Source organism: Rhamphochromis longiceps, linkage group LG7 (assembly GCF_057381845.1).
Source record: "Rhamphochromis longiceps isolate RC_006_pf linkage group LG7, R_longiceps_female_GT1.1, whole genome shotgun sequence".
Lineage (NCBI taxonomy): Eukaryota > Metazoa > Chordata > Actinopteri > Cichliformes > Cichlidae > Rhamphochromis > Rhamphochromis longiceps.
Genome location: NC_140563.1, coordinates 41667287 through 41690501, shown reverse-complemented (window position 1 = coordinate 41690501; position 23215 = coordinate 41667287). Strand labels below are relative to the sequence as shown.

The 23215-nt window shown below is 40.5% G+C and overlaps 1 protein-coding gene across 3 annotated transcripts in view; it reads right to left on the bottom strand.

Moving 5' to 3' along the window:
• sh2d3ca (SH2 domain containing 3Ca) overlaps positions 1–22917 on the bottom strand; it is a 53717-nt gene extending 30800 nt beyond the window's left edge. Inside the window, exons 1-4 of one of the 3 annotated variants that reach the window (XM_085413680.1) lie at positions 22884–22917; positions 20817–21083; positions 20250–20700; positions 17327–17366 (exon numbers count right to left, since the gene is read on the bottom strand). In XM_085413680.1, the coding sequence (XP_085269806.1) occupies positions 17327–17366; positions 20250–20700; positions 20817–21083; positions 22884–22902 (777 nt within the window). In that variant the 5' untranslated portion in view covers positions 22903–22917. Of the gene's footprint in view, positions 1–565; positions 1133–8957; positions 9560–17326; positions 17367–20249; positions 20701–20816; positions 21084–22883 lie in introns of those variants that run through there. The other 2 variants (XM_085413679.1, XM_085413678.1) reach the window with 2 other exon arrangements.
• Between the last annotated feature and the right edge of the window lie 298 nt (positions 22918–23215).

Here is a 23215-nt window from a genome sequence, read left to right as displayed (position 1 = left end):
GGCGAGAGAACAGTGTATTATTCTCAATCAGTGGTGAACAAAGTGACTGCACATACATAAACTCTAAAGCTAATGGGCAATGCAATCAACCTAGAGTTCAGTCTGTAATTAATCTCTTATGTTCACAGTGAGAAGGTTTTCCCAATAAGATCATTTCTCTTCATTTAGTGGCGCGTCCATGCTTTTTTAGCATCCATTCCTCTCTTAATATAATCATCCTTTTTGAAACTTTGTGAGGATGCAGCAACCTCAGTGGCTAGAAAATGAAGCCAGTAAACAAGTGCCAAACCTGCAGTTCTTCAAATGGACACTAGGCTACAGAAGCACAAAGGTGCCCATGTTAAAATGCCCAGAAAACTAAACACTGAACAGTGTTTAATTGACACTTGCAGGTTGAAGCATTTAGAAAAGTAAGTAAATGTTCTTTTTCAATGGAAAATTTAAGCAAAACTATAATCTAACTACCTAACATTTTGGTTTAACAATAACTAAAATAATTTAACCTTGCAACTCTTCAGGAGCTCCACAACACCGTCACATAACGAAACTGAAAAATATTTCCTACCTGAGATGTTGTATCTTGAGTCAAGCTTTGAAACAAGCTGCTTAAAGTGCTGCTTTTCCACCATGTAACAGCATGAGTCATTTCCATCTGCTGTTTGCTCTTCCTGTCACACAGATTGGAGCACTCCAGCGACTTTTGGTGGAGCCATTCGTTTACATTTGGATCGCACATCTCCAGCTGCTAGCATCTCCTCCTACGTATCACGGTTGCACTTCATTTTGCTGTGTTTTTGCTTCAAGTGGTGAAACGAGTTTGTCGTTTCCACCTTATGCAAGAACAGTTTTCTCACGTATTTTGAAAAGTACTGTGCTTTTTTGGAAAGTAGCTCGCTTTTTAGATACTAAAACATTGGATACGCCTCATGCTCTCATGCCTGGGCTTATCTTGTTATTCCACGCACTATAATATCACATCTTAACATTTTTATAATCACATAAAAACGTATACAGCTATTATCGCTAACGATATTAGACTGCACAATCCTAACTGGATGTGAATTGTTATTCAACTTCTAGATTCAAATTTTAACACACTACGGACGGACAAGCGCCTGTTTTTATGCGTTGTCGTTAGCAACAACGACGGTAAAACCATCGCGTGTCCGCTTGTTTATTTTCCCACATAAACCTTTCAGAATAAAGCTCAAGATCCTGTTGAGACTTTTCAAAATAAACTAAATCACGTGAAAGAGTATGCAGAGAGTTTACGGATGAGAAGCAAAAAAAGAGTCAGGTGCTAAAAAATAAACCCTAGACTCAAACTTTAGAACGGGCTTTTCCCCGCAGCACGCCGTGTAATAAATACTCACAAAGAAAACAGCGGCCGTTACAACTTATGTCTAAAAATGTATAGTATCATGCATCAGTTAAAACATTCGATCTGGGTACACAACGCCCAGCTGGAAACACTTCACGCAAGTCGAGCTGCCCGAGATTCACAGAAATTGTACAATTTTTTGTGATTTATATCGTTATCGGACAACAGATGTCTTCTATCGGAATATGAGATTTTGGTCATATCGCACAGCCCTACTACCACCCCTAGCTCCTCCCACACATAGATTTTTGCTTCTGCATCCATCTCTTATAGACAATGGTTTCTATTATCTGGTGTGTTTTACCAAGCTCTCCATATGTAGATTCAGACATCTGAAGAAGTAAAACAACCTGTGACTTCAAAGTCTGTAGAGGCAACGGCACTAAATGATGTAAAAACTTGAATGCAAATATTCACGTTATTACTTTAAGTCCTCCACCGTATATGTTTAAAGAGAAGAGAAAAAATATATAATAATGAGCCAAAGGGCACTTTATTTTCACATGCAGCCAGGTATTCTTGAGAATAATCACTTCTCCGTCATCGCCTGTTTAAAAAGCCCAGACTGTAATTGAATGCATCGGAGCATTTACCACAGGTTTATGTTCTTATGTTATTTTATTTTAGAGCTTTCTTCTATCATGTCAGGAAAGAGCAGACGATTACATGCAGCACTGAGCCAGAAAGCTCTATGATCCTGGCCTGCAGCTTCAAGTCACGATATGAAGAGACCATTTCCTTTTTTGCATTTTCACTTGTTTGAACAGTGAGTATGTTATGAGTCTGAGTCTGCATAACCACAGAGTTTCTGAAGATACATTTTTTACTAGAAAGTCTGTATTATGCACACAGATATCACTGATCACATTCATGCATATTACAGTACTGCTGAAACGAATGCCTTTACGTGACTGCCTGTAGGTCTAAGACTGATCACATTCAGAGCTGAGCATTTAATTTGTACAATCAACCTTGTAAACAGTTTACCGTTATTAGATAAAATGCTCAGTGAACCAACTGTCAGTACATATGTAAATCCACACTTCATCCCTTTACAAATGGAAGCGCTTGTTCTATCTTTTTGAGTAACCTGCCTGACAGTGACCTGGAGCTGGAAAACCACTTAACTTTCTGTGCTTTATCTGACGTCCTAAGCCAAAATGAAGATTTAAGGGTCGCCCGAGCACAATGTATCAGAGGGACAAATTACTGCTGAAGAAATTAAATACTTGTGGACTCATGCTGTTAAAGCAAACTCAACACTTTCCAAATCAGTTTCACAGTAAGAGGCTTTAAGCACAAATGCATTAAGTCCGCAGTTTGGCTTTGGCTGCTGAAAGTTGAGTAACAGCATAATTAAATGCTGGTTAGGGGCTGCAGGTATTTTGCTTTTTATTTTATGGATTTTTTTTTTTTTTTTTGCCTTTATTGGATTGATGCAGTGGAGGAATAGACAGGAAATGGACAAGGAAATTAAATGCACCAAAGGCCTGACCAGTCGGACAGTCAGATTAGTTGAAAGTCAAAGACTTCCAGACTTCACTGTGCAGAAAAGTGACGTTCTATAGAGGACTAAGAACAAACTTAGTAGAAATTTGGTCATAAAACACTTGAGTTGCATTCAAGGGAACCACTAACAGCACATTTGTATTAATCGACTGATCAACACCGTTCCTCTGCCGCCACCCCCCAGCCCCCTCCTTATGTTATATGTGTACTTGTACTCTTAATGTAGCTGAAACTGAATAATAAAGTATATAAAGTGAGAATTAGCAGTTAGAGTACATCCCTTCTTTAACAGTTCTCCCGCAGAGCAGAGGACTTTCTACTGAATCCAACTGTGCAATCATTTTCTATAGTGCAGCAAGTCCTTGACTTACTGTAAGCATATTTAAATTTATATTTATGCCTTCTTGACAAAAATTGTGAGCAGTCACACTAAAAAAAATAGCTTTCCTTTTAAAGGAGCAAAGATAGAGGAAGGTTTTGTAAAGCCTGTAAGGAGATAAGACGGATAGATAAGGATCCAAAGCACTGACAATGTTATCTTTTCTTGTCTCCTACCAATAGAGGGGGGTCCTTAAAACTGTACTATAGTCTCATCTTTCCCTCCCAAAACTGGCAGCTGTATTTTTTAACACAAATAGTGTTTTTGAGAGACTAATCTGAAGCCCTTTTGGAAAGGAAAAACAATATGCAATGAATATAATGAGTAAATGCTCAAAGGTTTTATTTAGGAAGACAACAGCTATTTCTTTGACTGTATTAGGGGTTTATCATTCATTCCTACTTAATGTGTTAGTTTGAGCCATAAAAACTCAATAAACCAAAAACATTTGCAAGTATTAAACAGTTTTTATAGAGCTAACTGCTCTAAATAATTGCTGATCAATTACGTTGGCTTAAACTATGCTTTCTGTTCAGCTAATGCCCAAACAATATTGTTTCATCATCTCTACTATGAAGCAATAACTAAGCGGACACACACAAACACAGAGTCATGCAGACGTGAAACACACGTACGTAGCTGACACACACACACACACACACACACACACAGGCAGCCTTGCTCCTCATTAGTGCCAAAAACATCACAGCACTCTAATGAGGATATGGGCTCTGAAACAAGGCAATTTAAGCAGACACACACACGCACACAGCTGCCCTTCACACTGCCTGCCTGCAGGGTGTGACAGGCAGGCACGCCAAAAGAGGATTTGTGGTGAAAAGCTTTGGGGAGGAGGGCGAGAGGGAGAGAGAGATAGGAGGAGTGGAGAAGAGGGGATTACATGGTGAATATTTCAATACTAAAACATACCAATTGGTTTGGGCTCCGTTTCTGGCTTGGACAGATACACACACATAAAGGCATTAACAGGGCCATATCTTCTACAGCTAGCTTAGCAATGACTAGACAGGGACTGGGGTGATGGGTAAAGCTAATATGAAACAGAGGACCCCCTGGGGATCTGACTCACAAAATGATTACTGGTAAACCTGCTCTGACAGAGCGAGTTGACCAAAACCAACCAAGGGCTTCCTACCAATTTAAGACAACGTCATCTGTCATGCAAGAGGAGATTTTTGTTTCTTTCAAGCTAATAAAGTCAAAGCAGAGACTGTGTAGCGATATGACCATCATATAGAGGACTTAAAAGGGACAGTGCTACTAGGTTCAATCTCGGTTATTAAATTTTGAGCTCCTCCTGGGAATGTAGACAATACATTACATTACAGAAGGGATTCCAATGCAATAACGCTGGCTAGTTTAATATTTAAGATCTATTTGTAGCAGGATTTCTAGAAAAATCCATCTGCAGTAGGTCATAAATGTACTGTTTCATCAACATTTTCTATTGTTGCTTTGAATTACTTAATTAGTTTGACAAATAAATAAAAAACCCCGGTCAAGTTCTGACAGTCCCTAAACCCTGATGACATTCTCCAAAAAAAGAAAAAGAAATTAGGCCAACTCTTATTGAATCTAATCTAAACTCTCAAAGTTAATTGTGGTCTTTTTGAAGAAAAGAAACAGTAACTTTTGGTATAGACTATGCAAAAAGAATTGTTTTTTAAAAAGTGTAAACAAACTACCAGATTTTCACATATGCATCGCCTTATTCTGGCCTAAATCTCTAGATCAATGAGTATCAGTTTGCTGAAAACTGGTTCTCTCTGCCCATGGGACTGGATGGCAGGGAGGTGGCATGAACCACGGCTGGAGGTTGACAGATACAGTTCCAGATATGGTAAAGCTGCAGGAATGCTAAAGGACAGAGAAAACGGCTGCTGGCTGGCATGATGGCTGCCACATGCTGTCAGGTCAGCAGGGAATGAGGCTACAGAGGCGAGTGAGATACAATTGGTGGACTGGGGGGGTTGGGACGCTAGACAAAAAGGATTAGCTTTAAAAACAATCAAAGTAGAGGAAAAGATCATTCTGTGTATTTACATGTCCGTGCATCTGTTTATGAATTCAAGTTTTTTCCATGTGTGCATTAGTGTGCATGTGTGTGTCTTTTTCTGGAGGTTCAAACCACTGCAAGAGTCCAGCAGGCAGTTATATTGTCCCAGTTACAGAGACGCGCTGGAAGCACTGGGCACATAATGAATACAATGGTTAAGCTGCATGCCTGTGTGTATGAATGTGTGTGTGTTCATACTGCAGTCTAGACCAGGGGATCAAGTGTAATCTCCCTTCACTGATACAGCTGATGAGCTGAGGTCACAGAACACCGTCACTGTGTTAACATCATTTCGGTGTGTCAGCCGCACAACAATGTACTGTTATTAATTAATTCATAAATTACTCTAAGAGATGATTATAGTATATGACCCTTTTGGCTTTAATTATGCTTTTAAAACTTGGCTGAGAAGTATTAACATTAAAACTTTCCAAAGTTTCCCCTGATTCTCCTGAATCCAGTGCATTGGGTAAGCTACATTCAGTGGTTGAAGACAGTTATTGTGACCGTGTGCAACAATTTTGCGATCTTGTTGCATTTAAAATGTTTGCTTCGAAGATGGGGAGCAGGTCTGTAACCACTCACAGTCAGTTACCATCCTCAAAGTGACTTTGTTGTGTCAAGAAGGCGATGGCTTCAGTTTGCAAATGAATGGGGTCAAGCTGGCGATTGCGTGCAGTCTTTTTGTGATAATACAGCGATTAAGTGTGATAAATTTGTGAAAATCTAAACTCGCCATCTACAAACACAGTTATTAACATTAAATAGAAATTAACTACTTATATTCAGAGTCCAGCCTCATAGATTTGAAACGGAAATTCAGAAATTCCTCAACAAAGAGCAACGTACTTGCTGCAGGATGGCGATTAAACTGCACAATAACACAGGCACTCAGCAACCATGCTTTTTACATAGAAATATAACTAGAAGGCAGTCCTCTATTGCAAAGAAGTTCCACTCTTTGGCACAGACTGACTAACACCGATTGCAGTGAGTTTGCATTTTGCAAATCTTCACCAATCTGTCTGACGGTGATTGCCAGTCCGAGTCTGATCACAACCTGCATGGCGTCAGGTTGCGACCTGTGTGGTCACCTTACTATTGAAAGTGGTCACCAACAGGTTATGGTTTTGCACGATCAATTTCCAGCCTACAAGTTGGCTACTGCAACTCCTTTAAATCGGTCCTTGGCAGTGTATTTGCCGGGTAACCACCAATGTTTCCTAGTCGCAATGAGATTGCTGTCCTAGTTTTACTCAAGTGTAACTGACAAGATATGAAGACTGATTGTGTAGCTGACTTACACTTACTTCGACAAGTGTAAATGTGTTCTGACATCATTCTTCATCTCATCTATGAGCTTTTTGGTTCATTACTGTATATCTGGGTTGTCTCTGGGTTTAAAAGAAAGTACAATACTCTCAGTTTTTGCCATTTTTTTTTCTTTCTGTTATTTTTTGCTATTAATGAGCACTGGTGAAGCCAAAACCAGTCTGTATTTATTACCGGTAGCGCAAATATACACCATAAATAATTACTTTACAAGCATGTTGAAAATACTGAATAACATACTTATTTGTCATTATGGAAAAAAAGCACAACTGTTGCTAGATTTTAACCATGAATTTTACATAAAAATATATCTGTGTCTTTTCTTGACATGGATTCTATAACAAATCATTTTGCTGAGAAGTAAATAAAAAGTACAGAATAAGTGTTTTAGTATTGCTTGTTACACTGTAATTACCTGGTAAAATTACATATTCAAACCACCAGTTAATTCTCACTCAAAGTACCGTAAATGACATAACAGCAGTGAATGTTATATTCATCAAGCAGAGCGCTTCAGCTTTTAGGGACATAAAGCACCAAGAGAAGAGATATCACAGCATTAGTGGGTCCTCTAATGGCTTCACACACCAGTGAAACAATCACTTTGGTTTTTATTTATTTATTTATTTATTTATTTCATAATGGAAGATCACCAGTTGCAAGTATCTAACACAAAAGGTGTAACAAGTGCAAATAATATAACAAATGAACCCCTGGAGGGAAAGAAAAAGAAGCAGTGTGGTGTTGAAGTGCACAGGTAATGATTGAAGCCTTGAGCTCTCTGTCGCACACAGTTTGGGTTACGTGACACGCAGTATTGTGCTTGACAGTCTATGTTTAATTGGAATGGATCGGGGAATCAATATCAGTCTATAGACAAAAATCACATTGCTTGTAAACAAAGTTGAGTTGCTGTGAATGTTTCTTTTTTTTTTTCTTACATTAGAAAGCGCCCACTTAACGCTAACTGTTCAACGACTGCTAATTAATTTACCCCCCACTCGCACACACTTAGCCCCACCAAAACCACCACTACACAGGAACCTCATGACAGATTTAATTAAAATAACTTCATTACTCTGAGCTCTGAATCACTTCACTCTAAACAAAAGCAGATGCCTCAAAGAAAAAACTAGAAGGAAAAGAGCCAACAATCTCTGCGTGTGTCTTTCTCTAAGACGGACATATGTATTAAATGCAAAAAGACAACCAAAGTAATCCAGGATGAAGACTCTCTCAGCTAGATGTGACACTGACAAAATGTCCTGCTGCCAGAGACAAGGTGGGACAAGTCAACGCTTAACATGGGGATTAGCCTGCTTAAACACAGCGAGTTGTAAACAACTCTGCATCCTTCCTGTTCATTGTAAAGGCATAATTATATCAGCACAGTTGGCTGCAAACACATGTAGCAGGGAGAAGAGAAGAGAAGAGAAGAGCCACTTCAGTCCAGCTCAGTATTACAACTTCAGGCAATAACATTCTTTTGTACCCCAAAGTCTGTCATTTCTTATTATCTCATCCATTGCTGTTATTTTCTTCTTCTATTACTCCTGTCATGTGAAAGCCTTGTTATTCCCACTCTGAACATCCTTGCCCCAGTAGATCCCAAAAAAGCATCACTACCCACTCCTTCCGAACTGAGCTGTTAGTTTGTTTTCCTTTAAAAAGTTGAAATTTTGAAACAAGCTTTTCGCCAATGATCATTCAATATCAAGCATCACTAATGGAATTACAGACACAAACACAAATATACCGCTGGTGTCATTTTGTCCAGGAATAAGGGCAGATATTGGGTTTCCAGCAGCAAGACTAAATTAGACCAAAGTACAACTGATACCGTAGAATACTGTACCGCACACACTTTCCCTCTCTGCCTCCCATACACAACCATGCAAAGTGCAAACGCATATTCCCATGGTTTCTTTCTCAAAGCCACGCACACAAACCCTTGTCCTCCCTCACCAGCTCCCTCTAACTCACTCCGCACATTGTTTTCACACAGTCTATCTGACACCCAAGTACTGTACAAAGTCTATGATATCATCAGACTGCCAACTACCAGGCAGGCTGACATTACCAGCTGCCGGGACAGAAGAGGAGCCAGCAGTCAGCACACCTCCCACAAATATACAGAAGCGTGAACCTTCACAAACACACACATGCATACACACATGCATACACAAATGCACCAAATACAAGGAAACTTGGACCGTATACTGCACATATGCAGAGTATTAAACAGTAAAAGCACAACACACACACAAATGCTCACTCACCTGCACCTGCATGAAGGATCCCCGATAGAAGCAGCATGCTGCAGCCGAGAGGGCACTCCACAGACTACACCTCTCCGTCATGGTGGGCACACACCTCTGCTACCTTCTCTCAAACCTCACTCTTTTTTCTTCTTCTTCTTCTTCTTTTTCTACTACTTCACCTCTCCCTTTTCTGTCTCACGCTCTCTTCCCCACCCGGGGTGTCCAATCTAAACACCAGCCCTTGGGTTAAGCCTGTCCCACCCCTGCCTGCCTCTCTGTCTGGCTAACAGCCACTCAACATAGTGCCACCACTACAAAAAAAACAGAAAAGAAAGAAAAACAGGCTACAAGCTAAAACCGCTAACACCAAAGCTGCAGCTTGCATGCAGCTGCCTGTGACAACATCAGCTATTACCTACGAGCGAGCTGCTAACAGCTGGTACTGATAACAGCCAGTGATATTACAGCTCCTGACATCTTCGCTGCTTCTGCCTTGCACCGGCTTCTCTCGCTTCTGCTCTCGCTTCTCTCCCTCTCACTGCACTTGCTGCACTTCACGCGGCTGCTAGGGATTACCTCATTGCTTGCTGATGAAAGGAGTGTGGGTGGGGGGAGGGTGGACCAGTGGGAGAGAGGGTGGGAGGGTTGGATGGAAGGAGGGAGGGAGAGAAGAGGGGAGGGGGTTGAACGCTAGGAGGCACAAGCAGAGAGGAGTGCTGTCGTATTGAAGGCAGAAACCCCACCCACCCTCCTGATGACCCCCGCTCCAGGGCTGAGACAATGCTGACAGGGGGGGTGGGAGAGTGGTGGGGGGTGGAGGAGATGACGGAGGGAGTGAAACAGAGAGAAAGTAAGGAAAAGATGGGGAGGAGAAAAAGAAAAGATAATTAAGAGATGAGATGATGAATGAAGAAGATGAGGGTGCAAGGAGGGTGAGAAGAGTACGTGTGCAGCCTCCCAAAGGAATCTAACCTTTCTTTTGCCATGAAAGACACCCGACAAGACCGCACCCCCTCCACAAATGCTTGAATGCACACTCACACCTTTTATTCCACCTACATTTTCACATGCCACTATATGTTACTATAGCAGCCTCCAAAACGCATTGGCTTCCCGTGGTGAAATAACGTTGGCAGAAATCTTCCCGTGCATGTGTGTGTGTGTGTGTGTGTGTGTGTGTGTGTGTGTGTGTGTTGCAGGATATAATGATGTGTTTCTCCAACCCATGCAGACTGCAGCTAGACAGCTCATTACGGGCTGAAACACACAGGCAGGTGTTTCAAGGATAACATGGTGTGATTTTCACCGGCCCATTTCACATGGAGACACACATAAACACACGCGCACATACCGGCAGGGAGATGTCAGGAGGGGTGGGGCTCTGTCTCCAGAGGCCCGAGTGAGTGACATCATTGAGGACGCCTCGCCATGGAAACACTGCCAGAGCCTTGACAGCATCCAAAATTCTGACACTGCATTTAGTCAGGTCCGCACCAATGCAGGAAAGCGAGAGGCGGATACAGGAGAGAGAAAGCGGCTGAGAAGGAGAGCGACATGCTCCTTCTTTTCACTTTGTCATCTGAGGTCATCTTTCGCCCCACTAACACAAACATACACACAGAATCGGATGATACCAGTAATCACCTTTCTAATCTGCCTCCTGAATGCATGTTAGTAGGTCACAGCCAGAGACAAAGAGCCTGAACGATAAGGAGCTACAAGACACAGGACGGATTCATTAACTGCAACGTCTCCTCTTAACGTAATCTCAAACCATACAGTGCTGGATTAGACAGATTACACAGCGGGGACACAAATAATCTCATAAGAGGGGGGCCTTGTGCCTTTCTATTCTCAATCCTCTGTAATACCATGGCAAAACAATCATAACATACATCCTGTTACATCTGCCACACATGTGGGAGAAAAAAAAATCTACAATTTGATGCATGGAGAGAGTTTATCATTAAATGTGTCAGAATTAGGGTGTCTTAGACTAGCCTGAAGCCACTCCACAAACTGATATTTATATTTAAATATGTATCTTTGGTAGTCTGCTTGCTGCTATAATTGTAGCCTGTTTGGCTACCTTTCAATAAGTATTTGGTTCACACAGCTGGTAAAGGAAGCACAGCCTGTTATTGTTTTAAAGCAAATTCTGTAAAACTCAAACTTCATCCTTGGATGAATTAATTTTTGTCAAACAAATATCATCTGCTGCAGTGTGGAGCTGCGGCATTTTTTTTCTTCCTTGCTTCATCCTTACTTTGTTCCTGCTACTGCTTCCCCTTAAATCCATCTATCTTTCTTTATATCTCTGCATTGACGAGAAGTGTTTCTGTCAGAAAACGTCTGTCTCATTCCTACATTTTCTTCAAATTCTTGTCAGTTTCTTCTCTGTTGCTCTCACTGTCATCCATTCATTGAACCTTTCTCTTTTCAGTGCTTCTGCATCAGTCATCTCCTTCTCTCTAGGCTCTGTCAAATCCAGCATTTCTCCAACTGCTCTTGTCACCGTACTCCTCCCCTCATCTCTCCTGCCTTCTTATCCTTGTGATCAATAGCCTAACCTCAGACTTCCAGGCTTTTCTTCCTTCTGATCCTTCCCGGCCTATTCTCTCTCCTGTCCTTCCCCTCTCCTCCACACCATGATCCTTCCACTTTCCCCTCCTTTCAGTCCTCTATCTCTGCATCTCCTCTCTTGGTTGGAGGCGGTCTTCAGTTAAATATTAATTAGTGAGCCCCATCCCGCAGGCTGATAGGGAACACAATGGAGAATCCCTGCATGTGCCTGCAAGCATCACACTAATGAAAGTGTGTGTGAATGTGGAGAGACACACAAAGATATGAAGTGTGTGCATGTGTATGTACTTGCTCAACTATGCTTATGAGGACTGGTGTGATTTTGTTTAAGTAAGGACATTTTTGGCCTCACTTTCATTGAATGTCCTCACAAAGATAGCGATACAAGCACGTGAGTGTGTTTGCTTGTAAGGGAATAGAGGAAAATATTTTTATGAAAACGTGTGTGAAATGAAAAGATCTACTGAGGGTAGATCAAGAATATTAGCGAAAGCACATCTTTATGTGTGTGTGTGTGTGTGTGTGTGTGTGTGTGTGTGTGTGTGTGTGTGTGTTTGTGCCTGGCTCCACTGGGGGTTAGCCAGGTACAGCTAATGAACTGCAGGTCTGATTGTCATCAGTGTGTTTTCACAGGACAGATCTGGTTAATCCGTATCGAACCACAGATATGCGTTTCAAAGCCTGCAATAATGATACAAAGAGAGAAAGAGGTCTGTTGGGAATGCTGTGCCTCCATCCACACAAAGGCCTTGAAAAATATTCATTTAAGTGTTAAACAGTGCAATTAAAACTCCACTCGCTTTAATCACATTAAAATGACTACACTTTACACAAATTGGTTGCTGTAGCAACTAGACACATCTTAGTCAAAAATTAAACACTGTGTAATACCATCAAGACAAGTATCTCTGCTTCATGCTGACCTTAAAAAAAGAGTGGATAAAGTTGTGGGAATACTTGAGAATGCACTGGTCATGTAGTAATTTTTTTTCTCTCAGAGGCTGCAGTTTCTGAGGTAGTAAAAAATGATGTTGTTTACACCAGTGTAGTAAAAGTATAACCAGATGGAAATATAATTACTGTCGTGGTCTGGCCTCCCCAGACTCTAGACTTCAACAATTTTTGAAGCAGTGAGGGATCATCTTCACAGACAACAGAGGCAGCAAAAATCCAAAGAAGCAAACTGAATGTCATTAAAGGAGACTGGATAACTATTCCTGACGACTACTTAAAGAAATTATAACAACGCTTGACTAAGAAAGTTCAGGTGCTGTTGAAGAATAAAGGTGGTCATACCAAATACTGACTTTCAAGCTTGTTAGAATTGTACAAACTCTGTTTTTCACTTTATCTGCTGTATTTCCATGCATGTTTGCATGTGTCTCAATAAATTGCTGCATGTGCAAATTTTCCCTCCAAAACATTAAAAAAAAAAAGAGGATTGCCTAAAAGCTTTTGTTCATAACTGTACTACTTCACTACTTTGGTTTATATCCAAATGGCAGCAAAAACACTTTCCATAAATGTCCCCTGTGCACTGTTTAGTGCTAATTAGCAAATGTTAGCATGCTAAACAAAGACACTATATGTATATTATCTATCAACATCATCGATGTGAGGATGTTAGCGTAGCATTTAATATTCAGAAATGTTACAGTTTTATTAAAAATAAAAATTAAATATTGAATTGTTTATTTACTTTAATGAAATGTATTTCCCAAATTATATCATGACTACCTCTACATTGCCTTTCTAGAAGCCATAATAACTGTTCATATCACAACATACTGAAATATACAACTATACTCTGATAGCAATATGATAGACCAATCTTGGGTTATAATATATGCCTACCCATATATCAATCTTGCTTCTGTTTGTAACTGTAAGGACATTTACAAGAATATACTAAATTCTATTTTAGTTTCTAATGCATTTATTTCTATACAGATATGAAAATCCAAAATCTGCTGGAAAGGGACAATGGTGGTAGAAGCTTTGAGATTTCAATTTGTAGTCTGCTTGGTCATAGAACTTGGACTACAATCTTTTGCAGGTTTGGGTTATGTGTAATTAAACAATCCATGTCCTGAAATGCAATCTTGAAACCACTGGCTATGGCAAGAGAGCAGCCATAAAAAGCTTCTTTGACCTCATAAGAAATTTTTAAAAAATGGCCGTTGATTGAGAGGCTAAATCAGTGGATTAGATAATGGTTTTCCAGTTTTGATAAAAAAAAATAATAAGAATTTAGCATTGGAGGACTCTTAAAATGAGTCTATTATGCTCCTTCACAGCTCATGTTTTGTATTCTTGAAATAATATAAATAGCAAAAAAAATTTTAGGTCAGCCTTTACCATTGTAACCGTGTATATACATGACAAATATTGAAAAGCACAATAGTTCCACTTTAAACAGGCTGGCTTACATAATGCATATCTGAACTCTTGCAATCACAAAAGACTCAGAGTTGCTTTTTCATTACAGAAAGTGAAGCTTTCTGCACGAGTGTATTCTGTCTGTTATAAAAAAGGGATAGTAAACGAACACTTTTCAGGGGTGTGTTACCAGCCCTGATGGTTTTCACCCACTCCCATTTGCAGAGGCGCCACATTAATTCAATCTACTGTAATAGTCACACATACACACACACGGGCACACTCGTCCATGCCCCCACAGGGCACTGCCTTAATTTAATCAGACAGCACAAAGACTCACACAGACTTTAGAAATTTAAACCATTCGCATAATCAAACATGTAGTAAGGCGCATACACACAGCTGAGCCCCTTCGCACGTGCACACACAGATTCATTTTAAGAGTCCTGTTGCAAACATATGTTAATAAATCTCATATGAACCAGCTCACCTCCGCCTCTTTTGTCAAAGTACAACCAAACCACAAAACAGGAGAGGAGACAAAGCACAGGCTGGGTCACAGGCAAAAATAAACACACAATCATAAAGACAGTAACCACACGTTCACTTAATGGGCACAAAAACAAACTCACACTGAAGCTAAACGTTTTTGATTTTTTCTTAATAAAACAGTGTTGTCTGGTCTATTTACTGACCAACTATAAACCATTTGAAGACACTTATTACATCTCTCATTAAAAGTCCAAAACCAAAATCAGTCTATGTACTGCTTGACCAACCATGTGTCGCCATGAAAAATAGATGATATTGGGTATTATGGATATTTTATGATAAAACTGAAAAGATGAAGTGCTTGTCTTGAATGCTTTTGGGGTTTTCTCACTGATTGCTTATTTTCTTTCTCACATCAGATTGGTTTGTATGCCTTTCTCTGCTACAATTTGTCTCATTTTCACTTTATGTGCGATCCTGTGTTTGCATGTGTCTGTGTGCAAATGAATGTAAACGTGTGTGAGCGGGCACATGTGAAAACACCTCCCACACCCCCCTCAGAGATAGTCATTGGCTCCGTCTCTCACATTATAACACGGAACAGTGAGGCCAACTCCTGATTTAAACATCAGTTGTCATAAATGTTTCAGAGAAATGGAAGGAGATGGAGGGATTGCTGGCAGCTTTCAAGGACTGGGTGGGACAGTGGGTGATGGTGGTGGGGAGAAAGAAACAAACTTGGGTTATAAAGCATTGCAAGGGTTTTAAATTGGGAAAACTGGCACGAGTTGATCATATATCAGACTTTTTACAAACTTGGTGTGAATAACACACTCATGAGGCACCCTGTGTTTTATATGACCACATCATAAACAGCAACATTTTCTAGGCGGTAATTGTAGAGTTTATGCAGTGAAGCCATGGCTTATTTCAAGGCACACTTCTCTAGCTGTAATGCACAGTGTTTCATAGTGGATGCAGGACATGTGGACTGAAATTAAACTGGAGCTCTAACATATAATTTATAAAAAATGTGAGGGCTTCATCTAATCTAACCTTCTAGAAAAAGAATGGAGGCTCTATTTCAGAAAGCCAGTGACCATGAAATTATATTTGTGCCCGCCTGTGAAAATATTTTCTTTTCAATTTTGAGTTGATTGGATGTAGTTTGGATTTTGCTTTTAGCAGACCATTGTGGGTCTGTTAAAGCTGTCAGTGGATACTTGTTTAAAGTGTCTGTCACCATCAATACATAACATTCATGGTCATTTTTCGGCACGGTACTGGACAATAACATGAAGAATCACAATGAAAGAATGCAGAATTAAAAGTATAACAAAGTATAAGGTTGAAGAAATGTTTTGTGAGTTGAAAAACTCAGTAACTAAAATAGTTTTGTCACAACAACTAAAAGACAGGCCAGTAGCCATAAATAGAACAATGCTTTGTTTGGGTTTTGAGCCTGGTTCTGCTTCCCGTTAAAAGGGAGTTTTTCCTTCCCAATGTCACAAAAGTGATTTCTAATAGTGGGTCATACGATCCTGTTCTTATTGTTCTTATCTTCAACGCTATGCTCTTCTGTTGTATGTTAGTTGCCCCTTGGGGATAAATGAAGTCTTTCTGATTCTGATTGTTGGGTTTTTCTCTGAATGTATTATTGTAGGATCTACCTTAAAATGTAAGGTGCCTTGAGGTGACTTTTGTTGTGATTTGGAATTCTATAAATACAATTTAAACTGAATTACAAATGAAGTGATCACATTTTTACAATAGTTGTACTGCTAAGCTTAATGTTTTTTTTAATGATCTAAGTTTGTTTTAGTTAAGTTTAAGATACTGACATATGCACATAATTTACACACACACACACACATATATATGTATGTATATATATATATATATATATATATATATATATATATATATATATATATATATATATATATATATATATATATATATATACACACACATATACACACACACACACACACACACACACACACACACACACACACACACACACACACACACAAATGTTTGGTTTTCAACATTTTACAAAAAAAGGTCATTTCTAACTGTAGGTAATTTGTCAGGCCTGTGAAATCTGAACATATTTGTTTTACAGAAGGAACACGGGTCAAGGTCATAGGAGAATACTTTTACTGCCTGGCTCTGATGTACAATCAATAAAAAAACAGATCCCAAGAGCCCAGCAGCTTATTTTACTCTCTCTTTCTATTTTTCTTCCTTCTACCTCCCTTTTCAACCCTACCTTCTTATTCTCACTTCCACTTTGATCTCAGCTGATCTCATGCTATGTTTTAAAAAGAAAATGCATGAATCTGTACCATGTTCTCCAAGGTCGTGGAAAAAGCTTCTCACGATCTCTGCTCTTTGAGGAGCTCACACCCAAAGTGGATGGCCCCACCTACTGGCTGCAGCACACAGTGCCGGCTCTAAGGCGCAGACTTCCTCACTCCAAATTCAATTAGCTAAATGGCAGGCTGAATTAGGCTAAATGCAGAGTAAGCCTGCTCAAATGAGCATAGCTGTTGAAAACTGAGGGGCTAATAATCTGCCACAATTACATCTGAGCACTCACATGAAAAAAATATCAAATTTAATCATCTTAATAATCATGCAGTTCAGGAGGAAATTCAACTGCACATTCATGGTGAAAACTGCAACTAATATCTGCTCAAGTGTAAGGTTTTAAATGTGTGTTTGTGACAGAAGAGTATATTAAAAAAATATATAATGATAATGGAAAGGTAAAGAGTGAAAAATTATTGGGGCTTTTTGTCCGTGTGTCAAAGGTAGAGATTTTTGAAATGCTTCCTTAGGGCAATTTTAAAATACGCCCAGACACAGAGCAGAAGAATAAACGGCATAATCATAAAAGAAGATTAAAAAAACAGATGCAGACCCACCTGAACATATTCTGATCGGTCCTCTGCTGGCTTCATGTGGCTGAAAAGAGAATAATGAAGAAGGACAAGAGGAGAAAAGAAAGATTAAAGACATAAAATGCTCAGGATTGTAATAACAGGGGGGGAAGCCTATAAACCTTTGATACACACAATCGTGGCTTTGTGTTTGATCTGCTCTTCTAACAGGTGCAGCACATGTTAACACACAAAAGGTCTGCCTGTATTCCCACAACAGCAGCACGCTCTCCAGTGAGTAAAACACTATTGCAGCGCAGCTTCAAGGAAAATAGAGAGATAACAAATCCCACTGAGCATCTAAGGTTGCTAAATATGGAGCTGGCCTCTTAAATCTCAGAGGCACCATAACTCACGCTTTAACACTCATGATGGATCCCTATCATGTGTCAAAACTCACTGTGCTGCAGTCCTGGGAGCCTCAGTGTGGGCACTAGTGTGCAGATACGGTGCAGTGGCAAGCAAAAGGGGCAATTACACTCCCAGACAAGTTTTAAGATCACTCAGCACAGCTCCCACTTGCATGAAGGGTCTCACAGGGCCCAGAGCAAAGCTGTGTTATACATGACTACAGAGAGGTCAGATCAAAGGCCCCTATCATGGTAGTAGGCTTGGGAATGTTAATAGGTCCCACAGTAGAGGAGCGCCACAGTGCCACAGCCACAGTTGCTTCTATGCTTTTAACCCTGATTTTCTTTTTTAATATTGTATAAGTATAGAATATTTTAATGCATAACTATGCATCTGATAACACTAGCGAGAACAAATATTACCCCGGATTTACATAAAATTCAGAAGCAGTAGTCTGTTTTAAATATGTATATGCTCTTTTCCAACACTTTCAAAAAAATCTCACAGCTGTGTATGTGCATGTTTTTCATGTCACGTCTAGTGGAAAAGCCTGAAAAGTTTATAAAGGAGGATGCAACTTAAGGTCCCACTCAGTGCCCTGAAACTGATAATAAAGTGCATAGAAGACTAAAAAGAAAGCTTTCCTGGAATTTTTGAATTCATTAGAGATAATCTGCCTGCAACATTGTACCTCATCTACTGGATAATATACTTCATTAAAACTCAGTTTCACAGTTCTCCTGCTGCCACCTCAAGTTGCCCTCAACTTACTCAAGGATGAGGACAGTGGGTTATGTACTCTATTAAACTGACTTCTCACTTGATAAACACTAGACACGCTGAAAAAAATGTCTTGCTGATGATTTCATTGCGTAGTTCATAAAATCTCAGAAAGTTAAGGAAAAACATCTGCTGTCATGCAACACAATCCAACTGTCTGACCAACAGTCCACAACTAAAGAAAATGACATTGGAAAGCCAGCATCTGTGCTGTTACGAGGATGTATTAGCATACTTGACATGGCTAACTTGCACAGCTGTGATTTGATGAATTGCACTGTTGATGATATAACACATGCTGTCATCTTTTCAGAGACTGTCTTGCTTATTTCAGCTACACAGTGTCAAGGCATATTCCGCATCTATTCAAACAGCATGGCTAAGCAATAAAGTAATCCATGTGCTAAAGTCACCCATCACCCAGTGAAGATGTTTGGCATGTATACCAAACAAAGTGCAGCAAATGTGGCCCCAAACTGCTGAGCAGCTGAAACCTTTTATCAAGTGAGAATAGGAAACAGTTCTCTTTTTAAAGCTGCAGAAATTTGTCTCGTCAGTTCTGAAACATGCTAAACATGATCCGATTTTAAGGCACTGCATTATCATTTCATTTGCAATTTAAACAGTCTCGACTTATTTGGAAATGAGGTTATCCTGTACTTGTTTTAGATGCAGCCATAACAGCATGAGTGACAACATGAGTAGATGCTGAATGTCCATGTTTTGTTGCTTGAGAGACAATGACACAGAGGACCTGTATCTGCCAGCTGCCCAGAAACAAGATGACAACATTTCATTCTTAGCAGAATCCCAAAGTACCACACACTACCAACACTGAGAATCAACTGAAAAAGGTTTTCCAGTAAAGCTGGGAAATACGAGTAAAGAGCTGCACTGTGGACAGGCCGTGGAAGGGAAATGGACGGTCAGGCTGAGCGATGGAAAGACCTGTGATTTAGGGTTGAACTGACACAGGAGGGAGAACTCTTTGATGTGCCTATACTGAAGTTGGAGTACACTATATAGAGCTGCATTTCCCACGGTCCCTCGGCTAGAACTAATGGGTTGATAGTGCACGCTCACACACACACACGAGCCCCCGCGTGCCAGCATAACCACAGCCAACAAGCACGCGCTCACATACACACGCAGTGCAAATCCCACTCTAACACGAGACACGCACTGACATGCCATGGGAAAGTTACGAGAACATGAGATCGGTTGAAGTCTTAGTACATTTCCCCAAACTCTTCTTCAACTTTTGGCTTTGTTGATAAATTATGAAACGCATGCAATTAAGCCCACAAAAATCTTATTTCACTTGGGTTCTTGTGCGTAAGAACAAATCAATGCGAGAAAAAAATCATAAAACTAGGAGTTTCCCAGCAGAATTCAATCGATAAAAAAGAATCAATGTTACCCACAAAATAATTTAATGAATCCTGTTATATTCCCACTTCACGTGCATCGCTTCGGATAAGTCCTGTCTACAGCAAAGTCTGCACAAAGCGAATTTGCAGTTTAACCCGCAGATCTGCGCCCTCTGGCTTACTCAAAGAACACAACCAGACTAGAGGTGCTCGGCCTTAATTAAGGCTCCCTTCCTCCATCATTTGTTCAGTTTTTCTGTGCTGGAACATGACCATACGCAAGGCTGTGGTATGATTAGTTTATAAAACACAGAATAAATTGGGTAGACCTAGTACATGTAGCAGGTGAACAAATAGCTACAAACACTGTGGTTTTAAAAATGAAAGATATAAAAAAAAAAGATCACCTGTAGATGCTGTCAGACTCCTGGTTTTTTGTTTCTGCAACGTCTGTCGCCTCTCTGGACTCCTCTTTTGGCTCTAAACCATGACCTGCATGCGCCTCATCATTCTCTTTGCTAAGGGGAGGTGACGAGTTCTCTTTCTCGGGGTTCGAGTCTGCACCTGCCTCGGTGACGCCTTGCTTGTCGCAAATCTTTGGCTGAAGTTCTGCGCCGCAGCCATCAGATGGCGGCAGATCTACACTTGAAGATGTAGGCCCAGAGGCGACGTTTGAGGTTTCGGGTTTTTTACTTTCACTATCAGGTTCAAGCAGTGCATGGGGCCGAGTATCAGTGTTAATTACATCCTCAGCCTCTTTGGCATCTTTGAGTCTCAGTGAGCTCTGGTCCCCTGCAGGACGCTGGCTTTGACTTCTGTTGATCTTGTCTTTAGCCTTCTTACTGCTGCTCGGGCATCCTGGGTACATGAGTGTGAGAGAGAAAGCATGTTATTTAGCATGTTAAATATTTCCCCATATAAGCCCAAAAGTTCAGCCAGCCTGGAGAGATGATGGTAACTTCTGCTGCATTTACCTTTGGCGCTCTTGTCCTTCTTCCTCGTCAGAAGACGTGGTAGCGTGCCCACGTGTGTATAGCTCTCACTGGAGCGGACATAGCTGGCAGTGCGGGGACGCATGGCCCCCAGGTCATCCACAGTCGCCTCAGCAACCGGAGTTAGGACTGTGCAACCATCAGTGTCATCTGCTCCTGCTCCAGACTTTGATTTAGAGGACTTGGAAGGTGATTTCTCAGTGGAGCGGCGAAAACTGAGGTTGGTTAGGCTGCCAAACCATTTGAAACCTTGAGAGAAAGACAATTAAAGAAGAGCGAGTGTTCAGGTTGTGATCTTGGTCGCTTCTTTTTTCATCTAGTCTCCTTTTTTTCTGCTCTTACTTTAAATACACCGTGGAAAAATGCTTGTACCTCAGTCTATGTTAACAAGCATTTATGGTGAGATGCAACTGTTTAAAACAATGAAAGCTCTTTATAGTTGCAAAAGAGATATAAAGATCATTACTGAGGACAAGGCGGGTGTGAGAATTTCAGAATTATAGGACAGTAATGAGACTGGCAGTGGTGATGTCAAGCAGGAATCTCCGTGGACTACGATGTTTGTGGTACTGTGATCTGTGGTGACAGTTGGGAGGAGGTGGAAGAGACCCTGGACAGGTGGAGGTATGCGCTGAAGAGAAGAGAAATGAAAGTCAGGCAGGTGGAAAAGTGAAGCTGCAAGGAGGTGGCAACCATCCAAAGCAAATGACAGTGCACAAGAGAGGTCAAAAGAAGAGAGCGCAGGCTGGGTGGAGTGGGTGGAAACAAGTCTCAGAGGAGATTTGTGAGAGAAGAGTGACATCAAGAGGGAAAAGAAAGGTTTACAAGATGGTAGTGAGATCTGCTATCATGTATTGTTTGGAGACGACGGTACTAATCAAACAAATACAGGCGCAGCTGGAAGTGGATACTTGGAGTGGCCAGGTGGGACAGGATTATAAAAGAGTAAAATCAGAGGGACAGCTCAGGTTGGGCAGTTTGGAGATAAAGTTAGAGAAGCGAGGTTGGACATGTGCTGAGGAGGGATTGCGAATGTATTGGACAAAGGATGTGGGATATGGAGTTGCCAGGTAGGACGAAAAGAGGAAGACCACTGAGCAGGTTTATGGATGCAGTGAAGGAGGACGTGCAGAGGGTTGGTGTGACAGAAGAAGATGCTAGGGACAGAGTGAAACAAGTATGCTGGGGTGACCTTTCACAGTAGCACCCACAAGAATAGGAAGAAAGACAGTAAGCAGATTTAGATTGCAGTGCATCTAAAACCTTTGATTCATATTTATTCTTTTCGCTCATTTAAGTAAGTTGTTTTTGTAGTGTTAAGTAGTTTAATTAGACAACACCGCTATAAAAAATCTGACCCTCAAATTGCTGAAGCTTCTTAAAATGGAAAAGAAGAAAAGAAGAGTAGCCTTTGTAAATCTTGTCAAAACATACAAATTACTACCCAAAGGTACAATTCTAGTGACATATCTAGTCACAGCAATATTGTAAGTTGATAAAAATATATTGTATTCTTTTCCCGCTTGTTCTGCTTTCTTTGCATTTATCTGCAGCTTTGAACTGAATGCTATTTATATAGCTGTGCTTTTGTTTCTGCTTGGCTGAATATGTGCCAATTTCAAGAGGCACTGAGGGGACTTTTACCCTCTTCTTTGCATTTTGCTGCCACAAATTTGCCTTTGTGCAGAAATGTCCACACGCTTTTTTTTTTTAAATCTTTCCGAGAAGCAGAGATATAAAAGGACTGCGTTTAAAATGACATTTTAATATAAGAACATGTATGCATACAGTATTAAAATAAAGTAAATAAGGTATTTATCTCACCTGACTGCTTTAACAAAAGCAGACAAAAAATATTTGAAGTAGACTTTATTTGTTGTGGTGCTGATTTTTTTTACATGTCACTATTGTTTTTACTTAACCACGACCAGGCCTTGTTTTTTACATTATCAACAGAACAATGTTTGATCTTCAGATCTGAACTGAACTGCTTACTATACAGTTTAACCGCCCTCCAAATAGATTCAAACAAACACACATGCTACTCACTTAGTTTCCGTAGGCTCATGTTGTAGCTCAGTTTCAATCTGCTCACAAATGGATCATCTGAGAAAGGTTTCTGTAAAAAGCTGAGGAGAACCAGGCAGGGAGGATAACTTCTTGTCGAAGAGAAGAACCTCGATATGAACCGCAGTTCCTCTCTGTGGGTGATACTGCAAACACTTTGTTTATGTGACAAGCAGCCAGAGACTGAGAAGAGTGACAGGGCAGGGCAGACCTGACACTTCCTGTGTAAGGCTGAGAGCACCGGTGGTTAAAGGAAATGAAAAGCCAAGATGAGATGGCAAGCCTTAACGGGGTAAGATAAAGAGATGAATATG